The sequence below is a fragment of the Tinamus guttatus genome, unplaced genomic scaffold (assembly GCF_059628265.1).
Source record: "Tinamus guttatus ecotype Peru unplaced genomic scaffold, ASM5962826v1 Tinamus_guttatus_pri_ptg000197l, whole genome shotgun sequence".
NCBI classification, from domain to species: domain Eukaryota; kingdom Metazoa; phylum Chordata; class Aves; order Tinamiformes; family Tinamidae; genus Tinamus; species Tinamus guttatus.
In genome coordinates this window covers 4,879,899-4,891,433 of record NW_028288731.1, presented here as the reverse complement: position 1 = coordinate 4,891,433, position 11,535 = coordinate 4,879,899, and the positions used below count along the sequence as shown (strand labels likewise).

General features: G+C 40.4%; 1 protein-coding gene across 1 annotated transcript; it reads left to right on the top strand.

Moving 5' to 3' along the window:
• The first annotated feature begins 914 nt into the window (after positions 1-914).
• On the top strand, positions 915-9,496 carry SUMO1 (small ubiquitin like modifier 1). Its single transcript, XM_010219033.2, has 5 exons — positions 915-959; positions 4,827-4,901; positions 6,163-6,240; positions 7,814-7,885; positions 8,617-9,496. The coding sequence occupies exons 1-5, from the start codon at positions 948-950 to the stop codon at positions 8,683-8,685; spliced, it is 306 nt and encodes a 101-aa protein (XP_010217335.1). The 5' UTR covers positions 915-947; the 3' UTR covers positions 8,686-9,496.
• Positions 9,497-11,535: the final 2,039 nt, after the last annotated feature.

Sequence of the window (11,535 nt, the reverse complement as noted above, 5' to 3'; positions counted from 1 at the left end):
GTCACGGAGAGCTCAAGCAGACTGGGGTGCCTAGGAGGCCTTAGAGAACCCCTGGCTGTGCCCCTACACCCATGGCTGAGTTATAGGGAAATGGGAGGAGGAGAGGCGGCATTTATGGACTCCGGGTGATTGGGCTGACCCACAGGTGGGCGCTATTAGGTTATAAGGCAGCTGAGAGGGAAGTAGGGTGCCCAGATAGAATAGCTTGAGGGTGGGCTGCAGGAGCAGCAGCATCAAGGATGGCCCCGAGTGCTGTGAGAAGCTGTTCACATAGGTAATATTTTAAAACCTTTCAGTGTATTTTGGATTTTGGGTTTCTGTCTGTTGGGTTTAGGCTAAGAAGGGAATGTGTGCTTTTTTGGTGTACTTTTGCAGTTTCAGGAGTCTTGAGGGTGTGGGTGCTGCCTGTGTGTAGCTTGCACTCTCCTGGTGTACCTGTATGTAGGCACAGTGAGTAAAAAGCCTGTAAGGAGGAACAATGTGACTGTTACCGAGTCCCACACAGGTATTTCAGGTGTGTGTTATGCGTGGGGGTAGAGAACCTGCTTATGGTTTGTCTTTGTTGCTCTTATTACAGGCACATGAAGGGTAGAACTGGGAGCTGCCCCGAAGTTTTGTGTCTGTTAGAAATGCCGACAATACCTGCCACAAATTCGGCATGCTACAAAATATGTTTAATAAATAGATACGTTATAGAAACGTTTTATGGAAACACGGATATATAGATGGGGGGAGGGGCGGCGGCGGCTTCCAGAAGGTTCCGCGCGGCGGCCGTTGCGGGGGCGGGGCCGGGGGCGGGGCGCGCCGCGGCGGCGGCGGAAGTGGCGCGCGGCGCAGCGGAAGCCCCCCCCGCTGGCCGCGGCCTGTGCGTGCGCTGCGGCGGAGAGCAGAGGGCGAGCGGAGCGCAGCGCCTGCCGCGGCCCAGCCCGCCCGCCTCGCGCGACGCCATGTCGGACCAGGTAGCGCCCGCCGCCCGCGGGAAGGAAGGAAGGAAGGGCCGCGCGCGGCGTGAGGAGGAGGGGGGCCGCGCCGCGCCCGCGGCGCTGCTGTAGGGCCCGCTCGCGGTTTGCTGGCTCAGGCCTTGCTCCTTGGTAGCTCCGTCCCCCACCCAGCGCCTTCATCCTCCCTGGGGGCTGCTCTGAGTGTGTAAAGTTCGTTGCATGCGAGAGGTTCTGTTAGATACGCGTTCTAAAGGCAGCTACCCACCAAGGTACACTGGGTAATGACTTTAAGTTTACATGTTTACTTCAAATATCTCTGCTAAACACTGTCAGAGCCGCTATTATTTGTTACCAGAGGTTCGCAGGGGGATGGTGTGTGTGAAAAGACCTCGTCAGACACATAAGTAACATATAGGGCACAGTAAGGAACGCGACACCATGGATTTCATTGCTCTGTTTATCCATGCTACTGGAACAATCGGATTGCCTCAAGTTGTAGGTTGTTTACAATATCCTTTTGTTTTGGTCCTGGGGTCAAGATGTTAAGGAGATGCCATTTGTCAGTACTTGGAACTCCAGCTTTTTAAAAAAGTAAACAAAGATGCATCGTTGGTTTATTTTGTTTGTTTTCTCTTATTAAACAAAACTTGTAGCAACAGTGATAAACTTCTAAAGACACGTGCAGAGGTGAAAAAGAGAAGTAGGACTTTTTACTCTGCTCCTTCCCCTTGGGAGTCTTGGGCTGTTTTTATTCGAGTTCAGTCTAGATGAAGGCATTTTTATCTCGGCGTTGTGGGTAGGAAATGTTCTGGCGCAGTGCTGCATACTTTCCCATTTCCGTAACAAATGTAAGAGTTTGGTGTGCTGGGATGTGTGGTGTAATCTGCCTCCTCTTGTAATTTTGATTCCAAAAGATGGTCTTAAATGTGCTGAGTAGGGGTTTCTTTCACACTTGAAATTGGAATGCTTCACAATAAGAGCAGGCAGCTTGTTGTTGGAGGAAATTTGGAATAAATTGTCTTACAGTGTGTGTTTTGTGGTTGCATTAGTGGCAGTAGTGAATACCTGGTACATGGGGTAGCATTTCACCCAGGGCACTTTGAGTGCTTTACAGTCATGAGTGTGGCATTAATATAATGGGGATGATACTAGAGAATGCTCTCTGTGCTCCTTAGGAAAGCTGTAGGGCAAAGTATTTAGAAGCCTAGGAATCTAGTGAAAGGCTAGATTTACTAGAGTGTTCTGGTTATGTTTGTTTTTTTATGGAAATCTTTGATACACCCATAAACAACATTTTATGCAGTTCAGATAAGAGCCCGACTGTTTGTTTGGGTCTTTATGACTTTTTATGCTTGTAATCTAGTAAATTTGCAATCTGCTTGCTGCCTTTGTGATTATTTTTTGTTGGCTTTTCCAGTTGGTGTTGAACAGCAGTGCAGTTAGCACTGACAAAACACAGGGAGCTGTTTCAGACTTGCTGGATCTTGTATTCCGATTTCAAATCTTGGGTTTTCTAAACTCCACTTACTGTTTTTTTAGCACTGATTTGATCCTATTTCCTTTCTTTTCTCCTCTCAAATTCCAGCACTGCTGCTGGCTCTGATTTTTGAGGGAGAGGCTGCTTGAGCCTATGAGCACCTTGGTGGTAGGCTGATGTTTTTAAGCCTTTGCTCTTCCTACTGATTGCCCATTTCAGTATTGGTTTCTAGTACATGAGTTCTCTGTTGCTGAGGGTAGGAATCAAGTGTGTCATGAATCACTGCTTCCTGCTCGTCGTGGCCAGAGGTGCTGTCATAGTAGTGGTGCTGATCTGTCATACCCTGTGCAGAACAGTTTGTTAAGGGAAGCTAGAGATCTGCTCAAGATCTGCTAGAATGCACAGAGCTGGACAGGCTACTGCAAAGTCCTTCACTGCTCTGCAGTTGAGTTCTTATGCTAAGTAAGACACTGACCTGAAATGTGATGGGAAGAGATGGGTTGTTTTTATAATTTCACTGGACAATAGCAAAAAGAGAGACAGTTATGAATGTTACAGACTTTTTATTTGTAGAGATCTGAATCTCACCTGGTTTCCTAGAGGTTAGCAGTCCTGTGTACAGGCTGAAAAAAATACTGTGATGAGTGTCCATATGGAAGAGATTTGAAAGACAAGTCTGCAGGGCAGGTTGCAGTTTCTTTTCTTTGAGTCAGGAGTAGCAGTCGGCCTATTTTTAATCCCACAAATAGTCGCACAAGATCAGACTTGTGATATACTGGAAAGGGAGAACTTAGCTAGTGAGTGCAGTTGCTGTGTTTATACATCAGGAAAGACTCATTTGATGCTTTAGAAGTGACTTGAGGCCTGGGGGCCAGGTCTAGATTCTTGAAGGTGTGAGGCTGGTTTCTGGTTAAGAGGTTGGAGGCTGAAAACTGAGTCTTAGCATTCCATATTGGTGCCTAGGTAAGTATATAAAATAAAAGCATTCAGAACAGTAGAGGTATCCTGCTCGTGTGTGTGTGTGGTTTTTTTTTTTTTTTTTTTTTTTTTTTTTTTTTTTTTGCTATCCCAAAACCAAATGCAGTGAATTAAAATAATACAAAGAACCTTCCTTACAGAGTGGTACTTAGAGATGGTTAGGGAATATGTGCACAGGCCTTTCCTTGCTCCCTGCCCCCTCGATGCCTTAATTGTCAAAGAAATTGTATTTAATTTCTTTTTAAAGAGATGAAAAGATCAAAAAGCTTTTTATTTTAATCTGGAGATAGAGCCCTATTTGGATGGAATTAATCTGTATGTGTTGCTTGATTCCAAAGCTCAAGGCCAGCCACATGCACAGTATTTCTGTACAGGCAGCAAAAAAACAATTTGTGACTGGGAAAATATACGTAGTGGGCACCTACACATATTTTGGTTCTGTCCACTGTGGTAAGCAATTTGATACCACGGGAGGATGTAAAATATGGTCAGCAGAATGTTCTTGTTTCTGGCAACTTGGGAGAATTTCTTCATTGAGCATGATCTGGATCCAAGGCACTGTGTAAGATCTGTTTGTGCTTTAATGGCACATAACCAAAGATCCCATCCAACATATGTAGTGACAGGTGAGGTGGAGGTTAAAGTACCTGATATGATTAACCTATCAGCAGTTAGCCTCAAAGCTTAAATCTTGAGTCTTGAATCCATGTCTTCCTAAACCTAGTGTTTGAACCCTGCTTGAAGAGCTTTTGTGCTTAAACTGCTGAATCAAACTTGCCCAGAATCATTCTTATCCTAGAAAGATATCAAAACATTATAGTTCTTAGACCTAAAAAAAAAAAAAAAAAAAACTTTTAAGAATGGTGGTCTTATACCAAGTATGTTGTAACAAACAAGGAAGCAGTTAATTGGTGCTGTTTCCTTTACATTGGAAGGGAGGGGGCTGACCATTCTTTTGAAAATAGTAAATTCTGTCCATGCAATAGAAAGATTGAGAAAGTGTTTGGATTGTTGAACCTCTGTACTGGCAGGGTATTGCAAGTGTGTTCTGTTTAATCTTGTTTGCTTTAGTTATTCTTGTAAGAGTGAGTCTCTTCATGTGCTTTCAGTTTCTCTTTTGTTGTCTTCTCACTGGGAATGTGGTGTAAAATTGTACTTTTCTTTTGCATCTGTTGTAATCTATTTCCGCATGATCTTTTAAAATCTCTTTATATTCTCCACGGTGTTTGGCTTTCAATATTAAACTAATTCTTAGAATGCTGTTGTAGTCTTTCATAATGCTATGTCACTGTTAGTTTTGTAAACAGAAAGGAAGGAGGTGCCTTGAGTAGTATATATTTAGTATAATGTACGGAGAATGGCAGCTATCATTGTCTAGTGAGAGTAATAGATTGTACTTTATCAGAGTTTTTTTGAATTTTATTTTGCAGGAAGCAAAACCTTCAGCTGAGGACTTAGGAGATAAGAAAGAGGGAGAATACATTAAACTCAAAGTCATTGGGCAGGTGAGTGTGTATATATATATATATATAACTACTTTGGATATTTGGAGGTGTAAGTTTTTAAATAGATTAATAAAGGGATTTAATAAATTAAATTTTAACTAACTTTAATAGAGATTAAAGTTGGCACTGAGTCCTCCAATATAGATTTTTTTTTTCCCAAAATAAACTGTTTATCTGTTGCCAGTGATGTCTTACGGTCTACTCTAACTGCTTCTGAAAAACAAAGCTATTGTCCTGATTGGGAATTTGGTCAGTGGATTCTCTATCTTAAAGCTAGAGAAAGCGCTTTATTTAGGAGTTATCTTTTCCAAAGGCATAAGAAATATTGTGGCAAAATTGAAGTTCAGGCATTTGGAGTTTACTTTGCTCATAAGCACGAGGTCACCTTGGACAGGGATCAGGAGAGGATACTGTTTGGCTTGGTGGTGGATGTGAGGGGTAGGTTATAGGTCTGCCTCGAAGTCATGTTGGGCTGAGAATGACTCCGTGAACAGAAATCCTCAGCAAAGGAGCCCTTGTTCTTTTAATGTGCCCCAGTAATGTGTGTTGGGAGTATCAGTACAGCTGCTTTGCTGACTGGAGGCAGGTGACCTAAGAAGTCCTCAGCATAATTAGCTTACCTCTTGCTGGTTTAATCAGCACTGGTGAGAACATACTCAAAAGTTAAATGTGACCCACTTGTTTTGTGTGCAGAATCTCTTGCAGTTGGTTGTATTTGCAGCTGTTTTGACAGTTCTAGTTAGATACCTTTAGCTGGTAGGAGGGAGAGATGTAAGAGTTTGCTTTAGGTAAGTGGTGTGTTGCCAAGTCAGTCTATATCCTAATGTCTGGATAATTACACTAACTGAACAAGGTTTCATATAAGTTTTAAAATGCAAGCTTTAACTTGTCTCTTCTGGAATCTGAGAGCATGATGAGATCGTGAGTTCCCTACATATGTTTTTATTGTGTAAGTACATCAGCTAGGTAAAAGATGGAAGCACAGACTGTGAACCAAGTTTTTTGTTTGTTTTTAATACCTCCACAGTGAGCCTTGGGCTGTATCAGACCATCTGTTTTAAAGTAAAACTTCTAGGAAAGCAAGGGAGTTTAATGCTTTATAATGTGGTACTCAGGGATGATTTACCAGTCATCAAAGTATTCACAGCAATAGTTAAATTGTGTTCAGAGCTAGTTTAAGAGCAATAGAGTCTTAAAGCTAGTGTAGATGACATTAGCAGTTACAGCAAAGGGGATAACACTTTTTCTTTTCTGTTTTTAGGACAGCAGTGAAATTCACTTCAAGGTGAAAATGACAACACACCTCAAGAAGCTCAAAGAATCATACTGTCAAAGACAGGTTTGTCAAGCTATGGCACTCTCTCTTTAAAAGAAAAAGCAAACACCATTTTTACTTTTCTTAATTTACTGTGCTTTGAGACATTCCTTGTGATAGGAAAGCCTCTATTTAGATACCAGCAGGACATATACATTATATTTATCCTATCAGATATCTTCTCACTTTTTTGGCAGGTAAAGGAATTTCTATTAAAGCCTGTTGCAAATTTTCTAATGAGTTTAAATTACTGGCTGCAGCTGAGTAGTAGCTGTTTGGAAAATATAAGCTACCTTCTAATATGCCTAGGCATATATTTATAGCTGCTGTAAAATCTTGCTACTTCAAGTGAAATCCTGTGAAAGCTGCAGGTCCCTGATGCTGCAGACATGAGGACAATTTTACGCAGAGCTACTGTTCATGGGGAGATTGGCTAAACATCAACTAATGCTAAATCGAATAAACCTGCAATATTAATGTTTGATGTAGGCAAGTGTAGCCACTGTTACTAGGGCAGTAGTTATCTCCACTTTAAGACTGTGGCAGATGCTATGGATTCACTACTGCTAAGTGCTTGCAGGGGACTTGGCCTAGTTTATTCCAGCTTCAAGGTTAGAAGATGCCTTTTGTGTGGCCTTTTCTTGAGCAATTGTGTTTGAGTCTATTTCAGCAAATGCAGTCTTAAGAATTAATGCTTCGGGTTTTTTGTTAATACACTGAGATGAGTTGAACTTGTCAGTGGAAGTACTCCTCTGTGGAAATGCCTGCCTATGCATTGTTCACACTATGGTGTAATAGGTTTTCTTTGCCTTCATACACTGGTGCCAGCATGCTGCTCTGCAGCTTGCTGCCCTACTGGTATGGGAGGAAAGAGAAGGTAAGATTAAATGCCAGATAAGTTTGAAGCGAAATCCCAAGTGCCTGAAGCTGTGACCCCTACAGAGTCAAAATTTTAAATCAAGTGTGGAAATAATTTATGCAGTGACTGAGTGATGTACATGGGTGATGTACAACTTTTTTTAAAGAGTTGTTTGAACAACCATGATTGAAACATGGAGACCTTCATCTGCAGTCAGCATATTCTTTTTTTCTGGTGTCATGGTAATCTTTATCTGGTAGAAGGATCATGAACATTTCTTAGTTGGTTGGAGGGGGAGTTGTTAAGGAACAGTGGGGAGCTTTCCTTGTTTATATGTATTTTTTTCTGACTAATAATTTGAAAGTAATTGAGAAATAATTGTGTGAAACAGGTCATATTTTGCTTATTTTGCTCATAGTGCTCTTGAAAGAAGCACAGTGTTAGCCTCACCAATTTAGGCAGGATGTGATGCTTAGCTGGAACAGAGGCATTCTGTGTGACAGATGTACTGTGACTTCATCCTGCATACCGTGGGGGTGCCTTTTTCTCCCTGTTTGGACAGCAGTTTGGTTGGGAAGGCAAGGGAGGAGTTGATGAAGTAGGTGGGAACAACAGAATAGTTGAGCTTACTGTAAAACGGGAATTAAGACTTTGCTTTTCTTAATCTGTTGTTTTTATTGAATTTGTATGTCTTAAGAATATGTGCAAGTTTCAGTTATGTTTTCTTGTGTTTTTTAGGGTGTTCCCATGAATTCACTCAGGTTCCTCTTCGAGGGTCAGAGAATTACTGATAATCATACCCCCAAGGAGGTGAGTTTCCTTTTCCAGAGAGTTAAACAGTGTTCACTGGAAAAAATAACTGATTAGTTTCTATTCAGCAAGGCTGTTAACCTGAATATACTGAATGTGAGTCAGAATTGATTTTATTTTATTTGAAAGAGAGTGTAAATAAGTAGAATATAGATTACTTCTGTTATTCAGTTAATTCCCAGCAACTGCTATGACAAATCAGGAAGAAACATTGAGTTATAATGACCTTTTGAAAGATATGAAATAAAATTGTATACTGAGGAACCATTTAAATTATCTTTAAGTCGTAAGCAGGTCATCTGAGTTGCAAGCTTTAGGTCCTACCTGTTGTGTGAGGTAGAAGTGTGCTGTTTATTAGTCATGGGGATTTACCACGGGTGCATTTGCTATGCCATTGGTTGCATTCTTGTGCAGCTGTTGCACAAGAGTGTTTAAAGAAAGAAAAAGCTGGTGCCTTCCAAGCCAATGTGTTCTGTACCACAAGTGGATATAGGCTTCCCAGATAGAGCTGCTGCTTTGAGATGTGCTGTAAACATGAGACATTAGAGTGAGCGGGAGACACTAAAAATCATTAGTGTTGGTAAGGTAGTGCTTGAAAATTAACCCCTTTGTCCTTTGAAGGATTATGGTGGGAAAGAGGAACAAACCATTCTGTAGCTTGTGTAAGACCTGCTCTGAATTTAGAACACTGGATTTATAACAATTCTGTGCTTTTTTCTCTATTCTCACAGCTGGGGATGGAGGAGGAAGATGTGATTGAAGTTTATCAGGAACAGACGGGGGGTCACTCAACAGTTTAGATCCTTCTGTTTGTTTTATTTCCCCTTAATCCTTTTTTATTTTTAAATAATAGTTCTTTTGTAATGTGGTGTTCAACACTGAATTGAAACTGGCACCCCATCTCTGGGAGTTTTATTTTCAAGCGTCTGGTATTTTGACTTCTCGTGCTCATTATACACTATTGTTTCTGTTTTCATTGTGCTGAACTTTTGTGATCCAGCTGCAGCCCTGCTCCCTTTTTTCCCTCCCGCCCTGCCCTGTAGGAATACACGTACACACATGCGTTTGTATGTTCACTAGGTTCGTGCGTTTCGGGCACGAAGGTTGTAAGATCTGCCAGGTGGGCGAGTGTTCTTAATGACTTCCGTATCGGCCCTGAAGTTTTGATGTGTGACTGTTTCACTCCTGGACTATAACTTTCAGTGCGAGATGAAGTTTTTCAGAGAACTAAACTATGGAGAAATTGTGTATCCATAAATCAGAGCTATTTTGCTTAAATTGTGCTGATGGCCCAGCGAAGAATACCAAGTCAGAAATGGAGAAGCTAGAACTGTTGTCATCTGTACTTTGCTGCAGAGATGGCTTTGCTGAAGACATAAAATTGAAAAACCCTAATGATTCTTAAATCTTGCCAGAAGAGCCCAGAAGCATCCTAACTTCATATAGGAATTAGTACCCACAGGTATTTGTGCAAGAATGTTCACAGCAGACAGCTGGTGTTGCTTTGACACTCTTGTTTGTACCTTTTGGCCTGGGACGTGGGTTTTGAATGGACATTGTCTGTACCAGCTTCATTAAAATAAACAAGAAAAACAATTTTATAAACAATAATTTGTATCTTCTTTTCAAATGTTTGGAAATGAGCAAAAACATAAAGTTATAATGAAAGCATGCCTTTCTAGTACATACACATCAAAGCCAGAAAAAGTATGCTCTGTAAATATGCCTCGTATAAAAGCATTTACTTATTTTCCCTTCCCTAGTAAAACACTTAATCAGTTTGGTTTGTAGATTAATTCTGAGACTACTAGCTCTTTCTTGTCTTATTGTTAGAGTATTCATATATGGTTAAGCTTCCTTATATACTGTCAAAGGTTAGACTGAAAATGCAACTTTGAAGGAAATTCAGAGAGGTTTACTTATTGACTAGATTTCTTCTAATTGTGGTATCACAAAAAGAATCCCTGAATGATGGATGAACTGTCTTGGCATGTCCATGTTACCAGGCACCTTTATGAGGGTTCTCCTCCTGTGTAGCTGCCACTTACAGGGTTCTAAATGATCACTTTGAACTAACCCATTATCCCTGATCTAGTATGAAAGCTCAAATAGGAGGCACAGCAGTGCAGTGTGTTCTGCACTGTTCCTGCTCCACTGCTTCTGCAAATAAATAGGACTTGTTTCTGCTTTGGTTTTATTTTGTAAATTGAGATCATTTTATGAATGCCAAATTCATTTAAGGCATACGTTTTAGTGTTGGCATACTTAGATAAAATTGCAGATGGGTTTTTGAATCATCAGTTTTCATGGCACTTGCTGTAAAGTTATAAATGCATTTCTTCTCATGCTTGTGGTTTCAAATGTCCTATTTCTGATCCAGTAATATACTTTTGTACACATAGTTGCACTAAGCAATTTTTTAAAGATTAAAATTTTTTGTTTACAAAATAACAGAATATGGAATTTTCTTAAAGTATTGTATGTAATTCTTTGGGAGAAGGAGGGACTGCTGTTGTGATGTAGAGCAATGCTGCCTTTGGACTTCTTTCCAGTTGCTTTTTTAGAATACTAAGTATATCTGTTTCAGGATACCAGAATAAGTAGCATTGTAATTAATATCAGATCATTTCCTAATTTAAATTTGTGCAGTGCTCTTGTTAGTAGACAAATTCTTATTATCCCTGTCTTACAAAATAAGAACGGAGGCACAGGGGATGTGGCTTGCTCAGGTCACTCAGGAAGCTGAAAATGGAGCGGGGAAAAGAATCCAGCTCCCCTGGGTTCAATATCAGTACTCTAGTTGCTGTGCCAATTTTCTTTGAGTCTTACTGCCCACCTTCCTCTTCCAAGCCTGCATTTTAGATGCTTGTTTATATTGTCTATTTAACTCTTGCATTTAGCTTTTTGAAGCTATTGAAAAGATGGACTTCAAAATGGTATTTGCAACTGAAGCCAACCTCAGTGGGATGAAACTCTGGCAGGGGTCATGTAACTTTGTTCTAGAACATCTATCTTTAGAGTATATAGTACCAGTGACAATGTGATTTAACATATACATAATACTTTAGAAGAACTGATGTCTGCTACCATTATGTGTGTGTGCTCCTTAAGTGAGGGGACATGAAAGCATTTCATTGAGTTCTGCCTTAAATACTTCTACCTGCAGAAATTGTCATTCATATTCACTATTGTGTTATATAAAGGCTATATTGGTAACTGCTAGGCAAAAGTATCAGGCTCTGTTCAGATTTGCTCACATTTGTTCTAAAGGATCTGTATATTTTCTTAGAGTAGATGTACTTGTTTTAAAATACAAGAGATTGTGCAGTTAAATACATCTGCAGAATTTGGACTTCAGGTAGAGTTTCAAATAATGGCAAAGCTTGAACTCTACAACTTGAAATGGAAATCATTTTTTAAGAATACAGTACAAATGTGACCTGTGCATCTTCTGTGCATTTCTGAATGGTGCCTGTGCAGGTAAAATTTCTTAAATGAGAAGATAGCTTCTGAAGCTGCATAGAGAGCACTGTATGTACTGTAGATGTTCAAAACACAGTGAATTGGTGGGATTTTTCTTTAAAAATGAATGTTTGATGCTTTTTTAAATTTAAATGAAGTTCAGCTTCAATTCAGGAAGACCACAAAAA

Bases quoted from the DNA above. Each gene is read 5' to 3' on its own strand.
- SUMO1 (XM_010219033.2), top strand. The intron at 4,902-6,162 runs GTGAGTGTGTAT...TTCTGTTTTTAG, and splicing joins AACTCAAAGTCATTGGGCAG to GACAGCAGTGAAATTCACTT. The intron at 6,241-7,813 runs GTTTGTCAAGCT...TGTGTTTTTTAG, and splicing joins AATCATACTGTCAAAGACAG to GGTGTTCCCATGAATTCACT.